At 43.0% G+C, this 21,639-nt stretch overlaps 1 protein-coding gene and 1 long non-coding RNA gene across 2 annotated transcripts; one reads left to right on the top strand and one right to left on the bottom strand.

Moving 5' to 3' along the window:
• Positions 1-804: 804 nt before the first annotated feature.
• On the bottom strand, positions 805-6,588 carry LOC129839459 (transcription factor SOX-10-like). The gene is made up of 4 exons (XM_055906938.1): positions 5,785-6,588; positions 4,457-5,133; positions 3,812-4,080; positions 805-3,607 (listed from the first exon to the last, which is right to left on the bottom strand). The coding sequence occupies exons 2-4, from the start codon at positions 4,894-4,896 to the stop codon at positions 2,832-2,834; spliced, it is 1,485 nt and encodes a 494-aa protein (XP_055762913.1). The 5' UTR covers positions 4,897-5,133; positions 5,785-6,588; the 3' UTR covers positions 805-2,831.
• Positions 6,589-7,544: 956 nt separating this feature from the next.
• LOC129839335 (uncharacterized) lies at positions 7,545-21,508 on the top strand. The gene is made up of 2 exons (XR_008757002.1): positions 7,545-8,016; positions 20,757-21,508. It is a non-coding gene; the product is annotated as an uncharacterized LOC129839335 (long non-coding RNA).
• Positions 21,509-21,639: the final 131 nt, after the last annotated feature.

The following is a 21,639-nucleotide window of genomic DNA, read 5'->3' as shown; positions in this document are numbered from 1 at the left end:
GCCACTCTACCATAAAGACCTGATTGGTGGAGTGTTGCAGAGATGGTTGTCCTTCTGGAAGGTTCTCCCATCTCCACAGAGGAACTCTGGAGCTGTCAGAGTGGCCATTGGGTTCTTGATCACCCCTCTGACCAAGGTCCTCGATTGCTCAGTTTGGCCGAGTGGCAATACGTGGTTCCATATTTCTTCCATTTAAGAATTATGGAGGTCACTGTGTTCCTGGGTACCTTCAATGCTGCAAATTTTTTTAGATACCCCTCCCCAGATCGGTGTCTTGACACAATACATTCTCAGAGCTCTACGGACAATTCCTTCAACGTCATGGCTTGGTTTTTGCTCTGACATGCACTGTCAACTGTTGGACCTAATATAGGCAAGTGTATGCCTTTCCAAATCATGTCCAAGTTGTAGAAACATTTCAGGGATGATCAATGGAAACAGGATTCACCTGAATTCAATTTTGAGTCTCATAGCAAAGGGTCTGAATACTTATTTAAATAAGATTATTTTTTTTTTAAATACATTTGCTAAGATTTCTAAACCTGTTTCGCTTAGTCATTATGGGTTATTGTGTGTAGATTGATGGGGGAAACAATTTCTTCAATCCATTTTAGAATAAGGCTGTAACGTAAAAAATATGTGGGAAAAGATAAGGGGTCTGAATACTTTCCGAATGGCATTGCTTTCCGAATGTTGTGTTGTTACTTGTTATCCTTTTACCTGATGCTTTTGTAGGACAAAATATATATTATTATATATCATAACGCATTTTCTCAATGTGCAATGAATTTCAAAAGATTTCAGTTTTGTATAAATAAATTGCTTTAATAGAATGACAACGTAATGACAACATCAATAATATTTGTACATTGTTGTTTCTTGTAGAAGAAAGCAGATGCATCAAATGTGTGGCGTACAAAGTTTTAGAAACTATCCAGAAATGTACAAAATTCAGAGAAAAAAAGCTTAACATTAAATTATTTTTTATAAAAACTACAAAGCAGAGAGGGTCAGTATAAAATGACTCCGTAGAAATCCCCTATGGAAGAAGAGACGTGGTGATCATTCACATTGCAGAGGGAGCCGAGAGGGACATTAAACCGGATACAGAAAAGGGAGATGCAGAGGGGAAAACCTATGTACATAAACTATAGCATGTGGCATTTGTTCTAAACGGCTCACTAATTCTCACTAAGAGTACATCTTTAGTTTAAAGCTAGAGAATTCCTCACAAAAAGATTTTGCCGATTTTGTACTTGCTGAGTCATGTAGATTGTTTTGCTTTGATAATTTGGTCAACAAATGGAATTAGAAGCAACCAGAGCGAACAAATGCAATCCATATCAATAAACAAAAAGTCCAGTGACTTCAACAATTGTTTTATTATTTATGAGTAGGATAAGCGAAATGTCTGCCATATATTCTCATCAAGGATATTAGAGCATGTAAAGTGTTATTGGCACATGTACATTGAGTTGAGGTAACGTGCTGCTTTCCAGAACTCTATGCTAAAGTGTTTCCAGGAATTCTCTTTCCATTCTTTTTAATGTCCTTTTTCCTCGTCAACTATGGTTTTGCACAACGCAACACATGAGTCAAGCAGCATCGCAGAAGGTGATACCTAGTCAGTTGCACTACTGAACGCATTCAACCGTGTCTTCCACATTTAACCCAAACCCTTTGAATCAGAGATGTGCAGTGGGGGCTGCCTTAATCGACGTCCATGTCGCCCGGGGAGTAGTTGTTGCAGGTTAACTGCCTTGCTCAAGGGCAGAAAATAAGATTTTTCCACCACGCCGGCTCAGGGTTTCGAACCGGCAACCTTTCAGTTACTGGCCTAATGCACTTAACGGCTAGGCTACCTGACGCCCGTAGACCAACGCATAAAGTTTTTGTTTGCCCAAGTAAACTGACCTATTTGAAATAAACATTTTCTTTCAGAAGCAGTGTTGAAGACATGTCAGTGTAATATCGAACCAGAATGTAAAGTCATATAAAAAATAACCAAGAAACACATAAAAAAATACTAAAATGAAGTCACACAAACATTTCCTTTAGTTTGGTTAATAGAATCGGATTATTTCAATCTAAAACAACCCAGTTCTGATAAACATCACATTGTATTTGTCCTAGGCTGATAGCCTGTCGAAACCCGCTGAAAGCCAGTCCTTACCGGCAATGTTAATCAATCTTTGTTATATAGGTAGCTAGGGTTGGAAAAATTCCATTAACTTTCCCAAAATTCCCCACTTTTCCAGAAATCCCAGTAAGAGGATTCCTGGATATCCCTCTTATTCCCTCCTAATTCCAGGAACTTCCAACTAGGATTTCTGGAAAAATGGGGAATTTTGGGGAAAGTTAGCAGCATTTTGAAACCCTATGTGTATCCTTCTTGCCACTACGGTATTAGTTCTGTGCTCTGGGCTCATCATCACAATACGCCCTCTTACTATACACTATGACACTCTGGCAGCTGGGATCCTGACCTTACACACTAAAACATGGCACACATTGGTTAAAGGTTTATTCTGATTGGCTATTGACCATTGGCTGTGATAGAAAATATACTGTACAGTAAAAGATTATAAGGCCTCCATGGAAAGAGATACACTGTCAAGTCCCAATGAATCCCAATACAAGATCAGTAAGATATCCATCCTTTGTTAACCTGCCACACACACACACACACACACACACACACACACATATTCAGTAGCCACCCTACACCCTTCCAATCTTTGTCTTTCTAAATCCCTTTCTCAGGGTTGTGAGAAGGTGGTGTAGAGACACACACACACACACACACATCCAATCCCATGCATCTCAGTCTCTCATGGCCGTGACAGGGTGGTATAGACAGGCTGTTCCCAGTGTGTAGGACTGTGAGACTGGGCCACGCTGGAGGGGTCAGTGATGGTAGTGTAGAGGGGCCTCTGGCTGGGCCCCATATAGGAGAAGGCTGAGTACAGCCCCGGGGCCTGGCTGGAGTGGGCGTAGTACGGCCCCGGAGCCTGGTGCTCCCCATACTCAAACTGTGCCCTGGAGGGCAGCGAGGGGAAGGCTGATCCGTAGTGGGGGAGGCTGAGGGGGGTGTAGGTGACATGGGTTCCTGACGAAGAGGAGGAAGTCTCTGCGTAGTGGCTCCCCGCCCCGGACTCACTCTTGATCTGGGCCTTGGTGGCGTCTGAGGGGGAGGGCTGTTGATGCTGATGCTGCTTGGAGAGCCAGGCGGCTGAGTGACCGCTGGCGGCGGCGAGGGCGTAAGCGTAGGATGTAGCGGAGGAGCTTGGTGTGGCGCCGCCGCCCTGGCCAACCCCCGGGTGCCCGTTGGGCGGCAGGTACTGGTCAAACTCGTTGACGTCGAAGGGCTCGATGTTGGCCATCACGTCGTGGCTGATCTCGCCGATGTCCATGGTGCAGAAGTCGATGTGGGGTTTCCCGCCCGCTGATGAATGGCCCCCTGAGGCCCCCTCTGCTCCTACCCCCAGGCCTCCTCCACGGGAGGACCCTGAGCCACCGCCGCCCTCCCTCTTCCCCTCCGCCATCTTTCCAGACTGGAGCTCTGTCTTTGGGGTGGTGGGGGGTGTTGGCGGGCTGTGACCCTGACCTGGAAGGAAAAGGAAACATACCGATCGGCAAAGCAATAGAAGTGAAACATTTGGAATGGAGACGGTAGTTCTGTTTCCTTCTTGTTCTCTCAGGTTACAGAAGGCCGTGTGATGCCAGGTGGCCTATTGTTTGCCCTAGCTAGTTGAAGTAGGATTTACTCATAGTACTGGGTAAATTCATTAACCAATAAAGTTGAACTCACCTGCAGGGTGGTGGTGATGATGGTGGTGGAGGTCGACCAGGGGGGACCCAGCCCCTGTACTGTGCACATCCAGGTGGAGGGCCTTGTAATGGGTCTGGGCGTGGCTGCCCTCCCCCTCTGCTCCCTCCACTCCCTCACCATTGGTCCCCAGCTTGCCGTTCTTGCGTCTGCGGGGCTGGTACTTGTACTCTGGGTAGTCCTTCTTATGTTGTTTCCGCAGTCGCTCCGCCTCCTCAATGAAAGGCCTCTTGTCACTCTCATTCAGGAGCCTGTGGGACAAAACATGGTCATGGCAGGGCGGCAGGTAGCCTTGTGGTTAAGAGGGTTGGTCAAGTAACTGAAAAGTCACTTGTTTGAATCCCAATGCTGACTAGGTGAATAATAATGCCCTTTACCAAGGCATTTAACCCTAGTTGCTCTGGATAAGTGTGTCTGCTAAATAACGTTAATGGTTATATAACATAGTGCCTTTCATTTCAGAAACATATTTGAAAAATACAGGAAGGAAATGTATCTGAAGACAGTAGGACTTTATGCATGAGTCATGCTCCAATTACACACAAACGCCAACAAGGCCTACAGGTAGCCTATAGATGATCAATTTCCCACGTAGGCCTATTCATTTCAATGCCTGCCAATGCCCACCTCCACAGTTTGCCGAGTGTCTTGCTGAGCTCCGCGTTGTGCAGGTGAGGGTACTGGTCCGCCAGTTTACGGCGCGCGGCCTGCGCCCACACCATGAAGGCGTTCATCGGCCTTTTCACGTGCGGCTTGCTCTTGTTCCCGTTGTTTACGCGCACGGGCATGGGCACGAGCGTCCAGTCGTATCCGTCCAGCACCTGGCTGACCGCCTCGCGGATGCCGATGGGGAACCGGTCCATATCCACCTCTGACTTGGGTACTAGTCCACCGTCCTCTCCGCCGCCATCTGCGCCAGAAAGCCCCGTCAGTTGCTGCGACGGACCGATGAGCGGGGAGTCCCGGCCGCCGGTGGCCCCGGAGTGTGCCGGTGACAGAGAGTGACCATCATCTGAGCCCCCGGGACTCAACTCTGCCTCGGATAGACTGTGCTCCTCTCCAGACATTTTAATGTATAGACTATTATCGATTGGCAACAAAAAAAATATCCTTGCTGGAAAATTTGGTCAATTTGTTCAGAGAATGCAAAACTTTAAGCTACAGCTGAGCGATGTGCTCCGGACTCGCTCCTTTATATGGAATTATTCCTAAATGCCACGCGTAAACCCATAGCCTACTTGTGCGTAATCGAATGTACCCAAATCCTGTCCTTTGCACTTCCCATTCACTTCCACCGATGTCGCCTGAAATTAATAACATAGAATAGAACAAAATTAGGCGATTAACACATTTTACACTGGGCAATGAGGTCAGACCCCAACTCTGACGTCAATTCAACGTCTATTCCCAGTGGATATTTTCATTACAATGGTAGGCCTAGAAAAGGCCGTTAGCTCTGAGACGAACAGAAAGGCATCCATACAATGTTTTCTTGTTTACAGTTATGTTAGGCCACAAAATGTAAGGAAATATAGGCTAATATATGTCCACTGGAACCAGTTTATAGGCTACATAATAAGAAGACCAAATCCACCGGTTCTTGTCATTTTATATCAGTCCATATGCCATTATAGACTAATCATAGGAAGGGTTGCTTCACCCAAGATGGCCTATTTTCCAAATAAACAAGGTTCATGAAGAAAACTGAATATTAAAAACGAACATCCTAAATGTTTCAGTATTTATCTTTAAATAATCTTGAGAATATGTATTTTACTGTTTTAATCCTATTTTTAGACTAAAGCTGAGAAAAACCCGTAAAATTCAGCCCAACATCATCTTGGGAATTAAAAAAACCTCTTAGCTAATAAGATTTGGATATTTCTGAAATTCCACCCAAAAGCGTAAACAAGTCTATTTTATGTTCATATGGAAAATAAAGTTACAAAACTTACCAATGCAGAGTTTAGGAGGTCGCCCGTTCAACACGGGAGTTCGTGCGTTCCCCTGTCCACCAGTGTGACGCTCGCCCTGTTCCCTGCCCCCTCGTTTGGTTTGCCCTTCAATGAATGGCCGCTCTGTATCGCGCACCGGAGCTTAAAGAGCGCCGTTGTGAGAAGGAACGGGAGAAAAAAAAGTGATTGAAAGTGGAAAACATTCTGAGAGGCAGCATTCCAACACTGAGTCGACGCCACCCTCTTGCGCACACGCTGGACGCCTATTGGTCATTTAATATTCTCCGGCTTTCTTACTGGACGACGGGGTTACTGTTATTGCCTGTCCGTCCGTCACCACTAATATTTCCAATGAAAGGAGGTGAGATTTTACATCAGAGTGGCTTAAGTGACTTTACACTGGCTCTATTTAGGAACCAAATAAGGCCTGCTTTGTTTGATGTGTTGACATGTTATATTGAATAAATAAACAATCATGATAATACATTTGTGGTCAAAGTACACTAAACTTCACGAAAAATCTCCAAGGGATTAAAATACACAACGTCGTTATATTCATTATAACGTCATTATACAGTTGATAAGGCCCTATTTGATGCAGTGAATATGTTACTTATACCTAGGTCATCGTTAACCCCAGGAAATTAATAATGAAAGAATTCGGTCTAGGGCCTAAAAATTATTTAAAGTACTACTTAATATGTTTTTTGGGGTATCTGTACTTTACTATTTCTATTTTTTACAACTTTTACTTTTACTACATTTATAAAGAAAATAATGTACTTTTTACTGCATACATTTTCCCTGACACCCAAAAGTACTCGTCACATTTTGAATGCTTAGCAGGACAGTAACATGGTCCAATTCACACACTTATCAAGAGAACATCTCTGGTCATCCCTACATGCGTCTGATCTGGAGGACTCACTAAACACAAATTATTCGTTTGTAAATGAACTGTTCGAGTGTTCCCCTGGCTATCCAGAAATAAAAAAAACAAGAGCATCGTGATGTCTGGTTAACTTAATATAAGGAATATGAAAGGATTTATACCTTTACTTTGACTTTTGATACTTAGGTATATTTAAAACCAAATACCTTTAGACTTTTACTCAGTATTATTTTACTGGTGACTTTCACTTTTGAGTAATTTTCTATGAAGGTTTCTTTACTTTTACTCAAGTATGACAATTGGGTACATTTCCAGTACTGCCTGTGGCTGATATAGTACTGAAATATGACAAAAAGTGATATAGGGTAGAGTGAGTTGCTGGAGGAGTTGAATTAGATCCAAAATCATCATCCCTACATTGTTGACCAGCAATAAGGACCTCATGGCCCCAATCCTGAGGTCAATGTACGTGACCTTTCACCCCTATACTCTATGAAATACGTAACTTTTCTCACTTCCGATATTGCTCTTCCAAATTGCTCTTGGACGTCCCTTAAAAATATTACATATGCGTCTAAAATACATGTCAAGATCCAGAGTGTTCTGTGTGTAAGGTTGTGCTGTTGAGGTCAAATCATTCATGACGTTTACTGCATTGAATGTATTGTTACTGTAACTGTCTGTATTCTATGTAACTTGTAAGTAACTTACTTGTAGTCATTAATATATCAGATATTTACACACACACACACACACACACACACACACACACACACACACACACACACACACACACACACACACACACACACACACACACACACACACTGATTGCAACAATAACCGCCAGTGTTTCCCTTTTCCTTCTCATGTTGAATCCGTGTCTCAGTTTTCTCTCTCTCTCCCTTTCTCCCTCTCGTCTCTCTCTTCTTTAGCCTCTTTGTTGTCATCTCAGGTGAATTGTAACCATGTGATCAGATGCCCTGCAAGCCCCATTCCATTAGACTCCTAAATGAAAAAATGAGAGGAACAAAAAGCAGTTTTGTGCATCTTGAAAAAATGATAAGAGAAAAGAAAGAGATGTGTGTCTCTGGGCCCTGTGTTACTACACAGACACAGCATCTCACACATAACACAACATCCAAGGACTGCACTAGCTGGACTAGCTTTCTCCATCTGTTTTATTCTCATGTCCACCGAGACCATGGGTCTGGGCCTTTGGGTGCTGGTCTTGGTGGGTTCGTCGGAGAGGGGTTGGTTGAGGGTGCAGGATTCAGGATGGGGGCTACATACACCCCTCTGACTACACTGGGATACTGAGGCCCTGTCCTGGCCTTGATGTGAGTGACTACTTCTGTTTGTGTATGAGAGAGAGGAGTTTAAAGAAAAAGCCTCTCACTCATATGCTGACAAAAGGTTTGATTTTATGTTGATTTATATAAGCAAGCAAAGGAATCTGACGGGCAAAGAGCAAGTTGGAATTAATTGTGATATTTATTTTGTGATTCAGAGTGACTGTGCTGTAGGCTATGTTATATTATGCATTAGGTGAAATAAAAATCACTGTGAATTTATGCAGGGCATGGCATTCCTTTTTTATGTGAATGCGAGATGTTTACTTAGAGTATTCCAAATGTATTGTAACTAGAAGGTAAAAATATGTTTGAATTTATTTAAAACGAAACTGTTTTTTTAGTGAGACTCCAAATTAAAAGTAAATTGTTAATTAGCAGTGATTGAAGTTGTCATTATTTTGTTAATTCACATGAAATCCTCATTTTTTTTCCGTTGCCAAAATTAGCGTTAGATATTCTAGAAATTCTCAATATACCATTAACTAACGAAATAAGCACCTGCTTTACAATTTTCTCAATTTAGCAAAGCTGCAATTGTATTATATACTTTCATAACACTGGGATCCTGCAGCAAGGCTATGCCGGAAGAGTTTCTTCAGTCAGTTATAGGCGAGAAATGTTATAGGTCTTCTAGAAATGCTTTCATTCTGTTCAGAATTCCTGTTAAATAACGCACCAAAACTCTCTGTGCTACTCATAAGCCTATCATAGGGTTAGTTCAATCAGAATGTTCATAATATGTTATTCATTGTCGTAGCATTAATCGTGGAGAAATGCATTCATATATATATATAGTCTATAAATTGTATAAATTGCACTAAAAACAATTGTCTTGATAGTGTGGGAGAAACGCACGAAGGATAGATCAAATGAATGAACAACTAGGCGCATACGAGTTGTAAACAACTTTAAAAGGAGGCCAACCAAAAAAGTGAACTTGATGTCCTGGTCCAATAACTTTCGTTTGATTTTCATCTCGCTTTCGATTTTTTCTCAAGAATTACAGACGTGCAATCTATTATTTTTAGGCCTAATCAGTCGATTATTATAAGCTATTTACATCTAAAAGATCATCCGTTTTTGAATGTATAAGTTAACATTCGTTTGATTAAATATTATCTTTGAAATATATTAGTTCAATAGCTAGTAATTATGAGGAAAAAGTGGGGCTTTTAGAAAAATAAAGTTGAGTGCAACTTTATTGCCTAAATATAATTAATCTCTATCTGTTTATAGTCAACTATGAAACAGACATATTCTATAGGCTACTACTAAGACTTCTTGCCAAAATATAAGACTTCTTGCCAAAATACTGATGTCAATCTGTGTATTTTAAAGAAAGTCATTTGAATTGTTTGTAAATGCATTTTGCTCAATCTTTTGTTTGTTCCACTTTACACAAGATAAGGGACTGAATGTGCTCATCAATACAATGAATTACTTACATTTTGGTACAAAGGTAATATTTTCATATAACATAGAGAGAGATTGTCCATATCTTTCTCCTATCCAGATCCCATCTCTCCCATCCAGGGCCATGGGCCCCAGGGGCTGACAAAGCTCTGTGGAAAATAGAACTCACATGTCCATCTATTAACCACAGTGAGACATACATCCCTGCTTTAACCTGCCATGTGACCGGCTGCACTAATGTGTCTGCTCCTGTTGCTGTCACAAGAGTCTGTATGGTGCTGTGGCAGGAGAGAGAGAGGGGATGGGGAACTCATGACTAGCAGGTTCAAGGGGACAGGATTCACTATGTCTGACTCCCCAGGTGCATGTGGGGTGATATGGGGCAGCAGCAGCCATTTTAGGTTCATGTTTGTGGCTCTATCCCCCCAAAATGTAATCTCTTACTCTCAAATGAACCAATAAGCCTGCAGCTACATACTATGAATGTCATTGTGATGTCATGTTCTAAAATGATAGCCGTGGCAGAGAAAGATTCAAAAAGGGGAATCCAGTTTTGCGTCCTGGAAAATAGCATGCTGATGGTGAAATGATAGAGGAGAAAAGAAAGAACGAGAGAAGGAAATAGAGAGAGATGGCTGCCCTTTTGTGTTGGCCTCAGTCCATAGAATAGTTTCACTGGGAAATGCCTGAAAGCTGACGAGAGAGAAAGAGAGAGAGAGAGAGAGAGAGAACAAGGGAACATGGACAGCGGTCAACATATTCATGCAGTGGGTCACATTCTGCGTTCGACTGTCGTGTGTATAATTGAGGACAGTCATTCCCATGTCAATGGACACGTAGGGCTGATGTGAATGGTGCTGTTTGTTCAGAATGATGACGCACTCAATAGAAGCCCAGAAATAATTTGACAAGGAGGAACTGCATATATTAGCATGGTTGTATTTGACAACCTATTGCTTCCTGATTGATGGAAATATTCTGTACTTACAGGCAGAGTTAGCTTATACTTGTTTGGGTTTTTCCCCCATTAATTGTGACATGTTTTGTTGACACTTCAATTTTACAGTTAGTAACAGGTAAAAATATGTAGTTCAAAACCATTTCATCAAATACCTATTGGCCAGAACATCTGTAAACAGGTTTGACGTCAATCAGGGTTCAGGACAATTCAGGAATGAAACTATTCTCATGGAAAAATTCCACATCCAAAGCAACTAACAGGAATTCAAACCTAATCAACCCTCTCCAACTCTGACCCAAATCTCTACATCTTTTTAACAACTTGTTCTAATTGATTAACATCGCTTCTAAAATTAGAATTTCATAACACTATAAACAACCAGGCCATGTGAGTGACAAAATGGCGTATCATTCATGCTGGGAAATGGAGAATGTGGATGGAAGGCCCCAGGCCACGTCTCCATGGTTCAGGTGTAGCCTTTACCCTCCATGGCTCACATATTTACTCCTAGTTACATTATGACACTCAGCCTGCCCTGGATACCATCTTAGTAATTAGAGTTTTTACCCCCCAAGCCATAAGACTCCTGAACAGGTAATCAAATGGCTACCCGGACTATTTGCATTGTGTGCCCCCCCCCCCATCCCTCTTTTACGCTGCTGCTACTCTCTGTTTATAATATATGCATAGTCACTTTAACTATACATTCATGTACATACTACCTCAATTGGCCCGACCAAACAGTGTCCCCGCACATTGGCTAACCGTGCTATCTGCATTGTGTCCCTCCACCCACCACCCGCCAACCCCTCTTTTACATTACTGCTACTCTGTTCATCATATATGCATAGTCACTTTAACCATATCTACATGTACATACTACCTCAATTAGCCCGACTATCCGGTGCCTGTATATAGCCTCGCTACTGTTATAGCCTCACTACTGTATATAGCCTCGCTACTGTTATAGCCTCACTACTGTATATAGCCTCGCTACTGTATATAGCCTCGCTACTGTTAAAGCCTCACTACTGTATATAGCCTCGCTACTGTTATAGCCTCGCTACTGTTATAGCCTCGCTACTGTTATAGCCTCGCTACTGTATATAGCCTCGCTACTGTTAAAGCCTCACTACTGTATATAGCCTCGCTACTGTTAAAGCCTCACTACTGTATATAGCCTCGCTACTGTTATAGCCTCGCTACTGTATATAGCCTCGCTACTGTTAAAGCCTCACTACTGTATATAGCCTCGCTACTGTTAAAGCCTCACTACTGTATATAGCCTCGCTACTGTTAAAGCCTCACTACTGTATATAGCCTCGCTACTGTTAAAGCCTCACTACTGTATATAGCCTCGCTACTGTTAAAGCCTCACTACTGTATATAGCCTCGCTACTGTTAAAGCCTCACTACTGTATATAGCCTCGCTACTGTTAAAGCCTCACTACTGTATATAGCCTCGCTACTGTATAAAGCCTCACTACTTTATATAGCCTCGCTACTGTATATAGCCTCACTACTGTATATAGCCTCGCTACTGTTATTTTTCACTGTCTTTTTACTGTTGTTTTTATTTCTTTACTTACCTATTGTTCACCTAATACATTTTTTGCACTGTTAGAGCCTGTAAGTAAGCATTTCACTGTAAGGTCTACTACACCTGTTGTATTCAGCATTTCACTGTAAGGTCTACTAGACCTGTTGTATTCAGCATTTCACTGTAAGGTCTACTACACCTGTTGTATTCGGCGCACGTGTCAAATACACTTTGATTTGATTTGATATATCCTGGGACTAACATTCAGATGTATTTTATACCACGTCATACAGGATATATTTTATTAGTAGATCATGTCCAGATATTAATATGCTCTGATTAACTGAAACAGTGTTCTTATTGATGCCAGATGCAGTGCATTTGCAAAGTATTCAGACCCCTTGACTTTTTCCACATTTTGTTATGTTACAACCTTATTCTCAAATGGATCTAATTATTTTTTTCCCTCATCAATCTGCACACAATACCCCATATTGTCAAAGCGAAAACAGGTTTTTAGAAATTATGGCACATTTATAAAAAACAAAAACAGAAATACCTTATTTACATAAGTATTCAGACACTTTGCTATGAGACTCGAAATTGAGCTCAGGTGCATCCTGTTTCCATTGATCATCCTTTAGAGTTATACAACTTGATTGAAGTCCACCTGTGGTAAATTCAATTGATTGGACATGATTTGGAAAGGCACACCCCTGTCTATATAAGGTCTCACAGTTGACAATGTATGTCAGCGCAAAAAACAAGCCATGAGGTCAAAGGAATTGTCCGTAGAGCTCCGAGACAGGATTGTGTCGAGGCACCGATCTGACAACCATCTCTGCAGCACTCCACCAATCAGGACTTTATGGTAGAGTGGCCAGACGGAAGCCGTTCTTCAGTAAAAGGCACATGACAGCCCACTTGGAGTTTCCAAAGGCACCTAAAGACTCTCAGACCATGAGAAGCAAGATTCTCTAGTTGGATTAAACCAAGATTGAGCTCTTTGGCCAGAATGCCAAGCGTCATGTCTTGAGGAAACCTGGCACCATCGCTATGGTGAAGCATGGTGGTGGCAGCATCATGCTGTGGGGACGTTTTTCAGTGGCAGGGAATGGGAGACTAGTCAGGATTGAGGGAAAGATGAACGGAGCAAAGTACAGAGACATCCTTGATGAAAACCCGCTTCAGAGTGCTCAGGACCTCAGATTGGGGTGAAGGTTCACCTTCCAACAGGACAACGACCCTAAGCACACAGCCAAGACAATGCAGGAGTGGCTTCGGCACAAGTCTCTGAATGTCGTTGAGTGGCCCAGCCAGAGCCCATACTTGAACCCGATCGAACATCGAATAGACCTGAAAATAGCTGTGTAGCAACGCTCCCCATCCAACCTGACAGAGCTTGAGAGGATCTGCAGAGAAGAATGGGAGAAACTCCCCAAATACATGTGTGCCAAGCTTGTAGCGTCATACCCAAGAAGACCCAAGGCTGTAATCGCTGCCAAAGGTGCTTGAACAAAGTACTGACTAAAGGCTCTGAATACTTATGTAAATGTAATATTTCAGTTTTTAGGTTTTCAAAAATATGCAAAAATTTCTAAAAACTTTTGTCATTATGGGGTATTTTGTGTAGATTGATGAGGAGAAAAACTCTTTAATCCGTTTTAGAATAAGGCTGTAATGTAACAAAATGTGGAAAAAGTCAAGGGGTCTGATTACTTTCCAAATGCACTGTCTATGCCATTTAGCAGACACTTTTTGTAAAGAGACTAGTAGTAGTAGTACGTACATACATTTTCATATGAGTGGCCTTCATTGGGAATCTAACCTACAATCCTGACACTGCAAGTGCCATGCTCTACCAACTCAGCCACCCAGGACCACTGTCAGACCATACTGATGCCATATCATACTGATGCCATGGCTCCCTGTGATTCATGGTTTAGTGATTTAGCGATATAGTGATTTAATGTGCACGGCCTCATGCAGATTCCAGAAGGATGAATAAAAAATTATGCTGCTTGCTGACCTTTGTCTCTCCTCACCCATTTTTTGCAATGAATCAGTGCAGCTGCGCAACACTTAAATGGGTCCCCCTCTCTTCCCGTGAGTGTCTGTGACTAAAGCCATGAATCCTCTCTTTGTGTTCCATCTGCAGAATTGCCCATTTCTTGCCCTCTCTCTTTTTATTTGGGAAGGGGGTTGAGGTTGGCTTTGGTTGCGATAGTGGTGAGGGTGGAAGTTTGGGGGGGGGGGGGGGGGGACTTTTTGGACCGCATTCCTGTGCAGCTGTGGAGGCTGGTGGAGGTTGGGGCGGGGGGGTTTAGAGAGAGCAGGATCATCATTGCATTTGCAAGGCATCATGAATGGCCTATTGTTCGCCCCTGGGTCCGTATCTACACTGGCCCGAGTTACCTCAATTGTGATGGAGGGATGGAGAGAGACAGAGAGAGAGATGGTGAGATGGAACTAGAAAACAAGATATCAAGAAAATGAGAGAACGAAAGAACGAGAGAAAGAAGAGAGAGAGATGGGGAGAGATGGGTAGAGTGAGACCACTAGAGAGCGAGATGGGGAGAGATGGGTAGAGTGAGACAACTAGAGAGAGAGAGGGAATTATGGGACTGAGTCATTAGCAGGAGGTTGAAAATTATGGTATTAAAATAATGTGAAAAAATAATGTGGACAATGGCGTCTGTGACTGGCTGGCAGTGGCCCCTCAGTCATAGTGTCAGCACCGGGCTAGTCATGGCATCTTGTCACACAGACGTGTAGGATGTTGACTATTTATTTAGCTTAGCCATTCTTACAATGTATCTCTCAGTGCTGCTACATCTGAAATGATTAATAATCAAATATATCCCAATTACCAACAAGGAAGGAACTGGGTTTCATGTGTTGTCATAATACTGTAGTCTGAGCACTTAAAGCAGCAATCAGCAACTGAAATAATAACAAAGCGATCTCGCTTTCAGTAAAAAGCTGAGGGATGGGGCTGGAGAAATGTAACCACTCTCAAATTCATAGACACTGGTATGGATGCAAGGACTGACCATCCACAATATCAAAATTATAGTTTTAACCATGTTTTCAGGCACATTTCCTTTGTTTACAAACAAAACCTCATTCCATCAGTACAGGATGCCTGGTTATTCTTTAAAAGTTCTTTCCTCACCATCTTATATAAGCATGCCCCATTCAAAAATTTTTAGAACTAAGAACAGATATAGCCCTTGGTTCACTCCAGACTTGACTGCCCTTGACCAGCACAAAAACATCCTGTGGCGTACTGCATTCGCATCGAATAGCCCCCGCGATATGCAACTTTTCAGGGAAGTTAGGAACCAATATACACAGGCAGTTAGGAAAGCAAAGGCTAGCTTTTTCAAACAGAAATTTGCATCCTGCAGCACAAACTCCAAAAAGTTCTGGGACACTGTAAAGTCCATGGAGAAAAAGAGCACCTCCTTCCAGCTGCCCACTGCACTGAAGCTAGGAAACACTTTCACAACTGATAAATCTCCGATAATCGAGAATTTCAATAAGCATTTTTCTAAGGCTGGCCATGCTTTCCACCTGGCTACCCCCACCCCGGTCAACAGCTTTGCACCCCCCACAGCAACTTGCCCAAGCCTCCCCCATTTCTCCTTCACCCAAATCCAGATAACTGATGTTCTGAAAGAGCTGCAAAATCTGGACCCCTACAAATCAGCCGGGCTAGACAATCTGGACCCTCTCTTTCTAAAATTGTCCGCCGCAATTGTTACAACCCCATATTACTAGCCTGTTCAACCTCTCTTTCGTATCGTCTGAAATCCCCAAAGATTGGAAAGCTGCCGCGGTCATCCCCCTCTTCAAAGGGGGTGACACTCTAGATCCAAACTGTTACAGACCTATATCTATCCTACCCTGCCTTTCTAAAGTCTTCGAAAGCCAAGTTAACAAACAGATTACCGAGCATTTCAAATTTCACCGTACCTTCTCCGCTATGCAATCTGGTTTCCGAGCTGGTCATGGGTGCACCTCAGCCACGCTCAAGGTCCTAAACGATATCATAACCGCCATTGATAAAAGACAATACTGTGAGGCCATCTTCATCAACCTGGCCAAGGCTTTCGACTCTGTCAATCCCCGCATTCTTATTGGCAGACTCAACAGCCTTGGTTTCTCAAATGACTGTCTCGCCTGGTTCACCAACTACTTCTCAGATAGAGTTCAGTGTATCAAATCGGAGGGCCTGCTGTCCAGACCTCTGGCAGTCTCTATGGGGGTGCCACAGGGTTCAATTTTTTGGGTCGACTCTTTTCTCTGTATACATCAATGATGTCACTCTTGCTGCTGGTGATTCTCTGATCCACCTCTACACAGACGACACCATTCTGTATACTTGTGGCCCTTCTTTGGACACTGTGTTAACTAACCTCCAGACGAGCTTCAATGCCGTACAAAACACCTTCCGTGGCCTCCAACTGTTCTTAAATGCAAGTAAAACTAAATGCATGCTCTTCAACCGATAGCTGCCCAAAACCTGCCCGCCCGTCTAGCATCACTACTCTGGACGGCTCTGACTTAGACTATGTAGACAACTACAAATACCTAAGTGTCTGGTTCAACTGTAAACTCTCCTTCCAGACTCACATTAAGCATCTCTAATCCAAAATGAAATCTAGAATTGGCTTCCTATTTTGCAACAAAGCATCCTTCACTCATGCTGCCAAACATACCCTCGTAAAACTGACTACCCTACCAATCCTTGACTTCGGCGATGTAATTTACAAAATAGCCTCCAACACTCTACTCAGTAAATTGGATGCAGTCTATCACAGGCCATCCGTTTTGTCACCAAAGCCCCACTGTGACCTGTATGCTCTCGTTGGCTGGCCCTCGCTTCATATTCGTCACTAAACCCACTGTCTCCAGGTCATCTATAAGTCTTTGCTAGGTAAAGCCCCACCTTATCTCAGCTCACTGGTCACCATAGCAGAACCCACCCGTAGCACGTGCTCCAGCAGGTATATTTCACTGGTTATCCCCAAAGTCAACTCCTCCTTTGGCCGCCGTTCCTTCCAGTTCTCTGCTGCCAGTGACTGAAACAAATTACATAAATCACTGAAGCTGGAGTCTAATATCTCCCTCACTAACTTTAAGCATCAGCTGTCAGAGCAGCTTATTGATCATTGCACCTGTACACAGCCCATGTGTAAATAGCCTACCCAACTACCTCATCCCCATATTGTTATTTTTTTGTTGTTGCTCCTTTGCACCCCAGTATCTCTACTTGCACATTCATCTTCTGCACATGTATCACTCCAGTTTTTAATTGCTAAATTGTAATTATTTCGCCACTATGGCCTATTTATTGCCTTACCTCCATTACTACATTTTCACACACCGTATATAGATTTTTGTATTGTGTTATTGACTGTACGTTTGTTTATCCCATGTGTAACTCTGTGTTGTTTGTGTCGCACTGCTTTGCTTTATCTTGGCCAGGTCGTAGTTGTAAATGAGAACTTCTTCTCAACTGACCTACCTGGTTAAATAAAGGTTAAATATATATATGTATATTTTTATTGGAGTAAAACAAGCTTATATTTTGGGTTCTGATGGAGTAAGACAGTTGAACTAAGCTCCTGAGGCATTTCTAAGTTATATTCTCCACGAATCAATGGGTACATATCCTTAATTTATGTCCAAAAATGGACGAACAACTGCAGATTGCCCCTTTTGTCATAATGTCACCATAGATAAAGAAACCTATGTTTTTCTTTCTGTCCCTATTCAAATACACAATGAATAGATAAGTCAAATATTTACGAAAAATGTGAAGATTTTTCTCAAATAGAAAAATGTATTACATATTAAGTAAACTACACTATATATACAAAAGTATGTGGACACCCCTTCAAATGAGTGGATTCGGCTATTGCTGACAGATGTATAAAATCGAGCACACAGCCATGCCATCTCCATAGACTCCATAGAAAACTTGGCCGTAGAATGGCCTTACTGTAGAGTTCAGTGATGATGCCACCTTTCCAACAAGTCAGTTTGTCATATTTCTGACCTGCTAGAGCTGCCCCGGTCAACTGTAAGTGCTGTTATTGTGAAGTGGAAATGTCTAGGAGCAACAACGGCTCAGCCGTGAGGTGGTAGGCCACACAAGCTCACAGAACGGGACCACTGAGAGGTGAAGCGTGTAGCGTGTAAAAATTGTCTGTCCTCTGTTGCAACACACTCAAGTTCCTAACTGCCTCTGGAAGCAATGTCAGCACAAGAACTATTCGTCGGGAGCTTCATGAAATATGTTTCCATGGCCGAGCAGCCGCACACAAGCCTAAGAGCACCATGTGCAATGCTAAACGTCGGCTGGAGTGGTGTAAAGTTTTCCGCCATTGGGTTCTCGACTAGTGGAAACGCGTTCTCTGGAATGAGGAATCATGCTTCACCATCTGGCAGTCCGACGGACGAATCAGGGTTTAGGCGGATGCCACGAGAACGTTACCTGCCCCAATACGTAGTGCCAACTGTAAAGTTTGGAGGTGGAATAATGGTCCATTGGCTGAATGGAAGCAAGACCCCGCAGCAATGTTCCAACATCTGGTGTAAATCCTTCCCAGAAGAGTGGTTTCTGTTACAGCAGCAAACGGAGGACCAACCCCATATTAATGCCCATGATTTTGGAATGAGATGTTCGACGAGCAGGTGTCCACATACTTTTGGTCATGTAGTGTATAATAAGGGTAACCCCAGGTTACTATCCCAGCCTCCCATAATAATAACCTCTGAGGTCTCCCTCAATCAGCAGTGATCCAATTAACCAATTAGGGCTTATAGCAGTGGTGGTATGAGAGGCTGCAGACAGCACCACTTTTAGCCCCAGGCCTCCCCCTACCTTCCCCCCTCTCATTCAGACAGTGCTGAGTTTGGGTGTCATGTGGTTTTGGGTGGAGGGGGGCACCTGTATGGTTGCCCAGGACTGCTGTGGATTCCTGTGTTATTGAGCAAAGGAGTTCAACGCATACGTAGTTATGTTGTCTATATAGATCATAGTAAGTAGACTTGCTTGTGAGAGCCAGAACGGCTCATAGGAGCAGGAGCTGATCCCCTGTTTCTGTAGCGTGAGGCAGCTTGATGTGCCAGTACACCCCCTGGACAGGACGCTGGTCTATCGCAGGGACTTACCCCCAATCCATCTCCTTAATGCTGAGTGGCAAGCAGAGACGTATCGGGTCCCATTTTTTACAGCCTTTGGTATGACTCGGGCCGGCGATCGAACTCCCAACCTTCCAATCTCATGGCAGACGTTCTAACCACAAGGTGTTGGTGCAGATGCACTTTTTCTGTAACATTTAATTGAACCAGGAAGTCCTATTGAGTTCAGAAGACCTCCTTCCCAAAAGAGACCTGGCTGTATAGCTATGGATACAGAGGGAAAGAGCTTCATCCAGCAGACTACTCACTTGCAAAACGTAGTTTACTTCTCAGGAAAATGTCTTTCTGATGCTGATCAGAGGGGTAAAAGGAAGATGCATGGGAAAATCAATGGGAAATTGGCCTGAGGGATGAGAAAGGAGAGAGGAGAGAAGAGACTAGTCACTTTCCAATCATGAGTTTTTCTCAGAACATTTAATTAAGCTGAGCGAACAGCAGAGGGCCTGAGGGCCTGAGGCAGCCACTGAGATGCCCGAATGAAAGACTCTGTTGTTGGCGGAGAGGAGCAAGACATGAAAGGGGGAAGAAAGAGAGGAAAGGAAAAAGAAATAGGGCGATTTTCAGTATTCTTCATACGTGGTGTCAATGTTTTTCTCAGCAAACATTAACAGTCTTGTATATTCACGCACCGAGACAATAACGGATGATCTGCATGTGGTTACAGCAGCACGCGTTGATACATGTGATATCCACAGGTGTTCCTCACAGGCTAGACACCTCACCTGATCTCAGAGCCTCAAATAGACAGACAGACGGACTTACGGACAGGCAGACAGAAACAAAAGCACACACACACACACACACACACACACACACACACACACACACACACACACACACACACACACACACACACACACACACACACACACACACACACACACACACACACACACACACACACACACACACACACACACACACACTTACCCCCATCCCCCATCCCCCCCACACACACAGCCTGTGGTGGTTCTCAGTGGTGTAGCCAGCGTGGGCAGCCCAGTGTAACACAATGCCTCTCTGTCCTCCAACGAATGGTTCACAGCTCCACAACACACAACAGGTCATTATGGGCCCCAAGACCCCCAACCCTCCACCACTTAGTCTCCAATACTGTCCCCTACTGAGCACACACACTAGCCCCTATTCCCTAACACTAGGCCCACTGCCCCACACAGCCCCTCACAACCTCAGGGCAGAAACCAACAGCAGCAGGAGGAGGTCTACAAAACATTAAAGCAGCCCCTGCCAGACAGCCCAGATCCTAGATCCTCTAGTCAGCCATTATGACTGACGGAGTCTGGAGAAAGGTCACCAAAGGTCACCCAGCTGGTCGTTTTTATGGATGTTGATGACAAGGGGGTGTGACACAGTGGCTAATTAACCGACATCAGTAGAGAGGGAGGGAGGGAGGGACGACAGAGAGATAGCGTATGAGATGGGGAAACGGCTCGTTTGAACTGACAGTAGTAGAGGAAGGAGAGAATGATGGAAGGATGAGAAGGAGAGAGAGATAGCGATAGAGATGGGGAAGTGGCTTGTTAGAGCAGGAGAACACATTTAATACAATTAAAGATGGGAATGATTTGATTACAGGAGAGGAAGATGTTGGGGAGACATATGACATTACTGGAGTTTCCCCTGTCAGAGCTCAGCAACACCGACTGCTGAAGATGTGGAGAAGAATTGTTTGTTTTTGCTCTTGAAAATAGAGTTGAAAAAGTTATAGCTTTTGCTTATAGGTACCTCACCACATCAAGAGATTAAATGAAGAGTTTTTTTCCAAAACATTATATACATTAAATTTCACATTTGTGTTTTTTAATCAGTGATTGCTTATGGGTTTGATGTGTGGGATGTCAAAATGCTATACGCAAATCCATTGTTTAGCTTGAATGTTCCTATCCTGTATATTTGACTGTGATATGTGGTTGTCTCACCGAGCTATCTTATAATGAATGCACTTACTGTAAGTCGTCTGGATAAGAGCATCTGCTAAATGACTAAAATGTCAAATGTTTTACATACAGATCTCCTATTACTGTATTGCATTTTTATTACATTTTTTATTTAAACATTGATTTCATAAATGTATCATTTGTACTGCTCTCTATACAAAAATGTAGTTATTTGTTCCATTTGACTGTGTAAAACCTAGCAGTACTACTTATTTCTCTGAGAATGTGGCGGATATATAGCATTTGGTCTCTCTGAAACGAAACCATCAAGTGATAGATTTTAAACAAATACATGTCTGTCATCGAACAGCCCCATGACATGATTAGACAGGGAAAAAACACACCAAACTCTCATAATTTCTTTAAATAATAAAAGTTGATTTACTAACATTTCTGAAAATGGATATTGTTTTGGAATGAAATTCGTCATATACAGAAAATAAAGGGTTCAGGTGGGCCTTAGCACTTCAGAAAATAAAGGTTTGGTGACTAGTCGTCTTTAAAAAAAAATAGTTATGTTT

The sequence above is a fragment of the Salvelinus fontinalis genome, chromosome 40 (genome assembly GCF_029448725.1).
Source record: "Salvelinus fontinalis isolate EN_2023a chromosome 40, ASM2944872v1, whole genome shotgun sequence".
Taxonomy (NCBI): Eukaryota; Metazoa; Chordata; class Actinopteri; order Salmoniformes; family Salmonidae; genus Salvelinus; species Salvelinus fontinalis.
The sequence above is the reverse complement of the archived record's forward strand: the minus strand, read 5'-3'. Positions and strand labels throughout refer to the sequence as shown.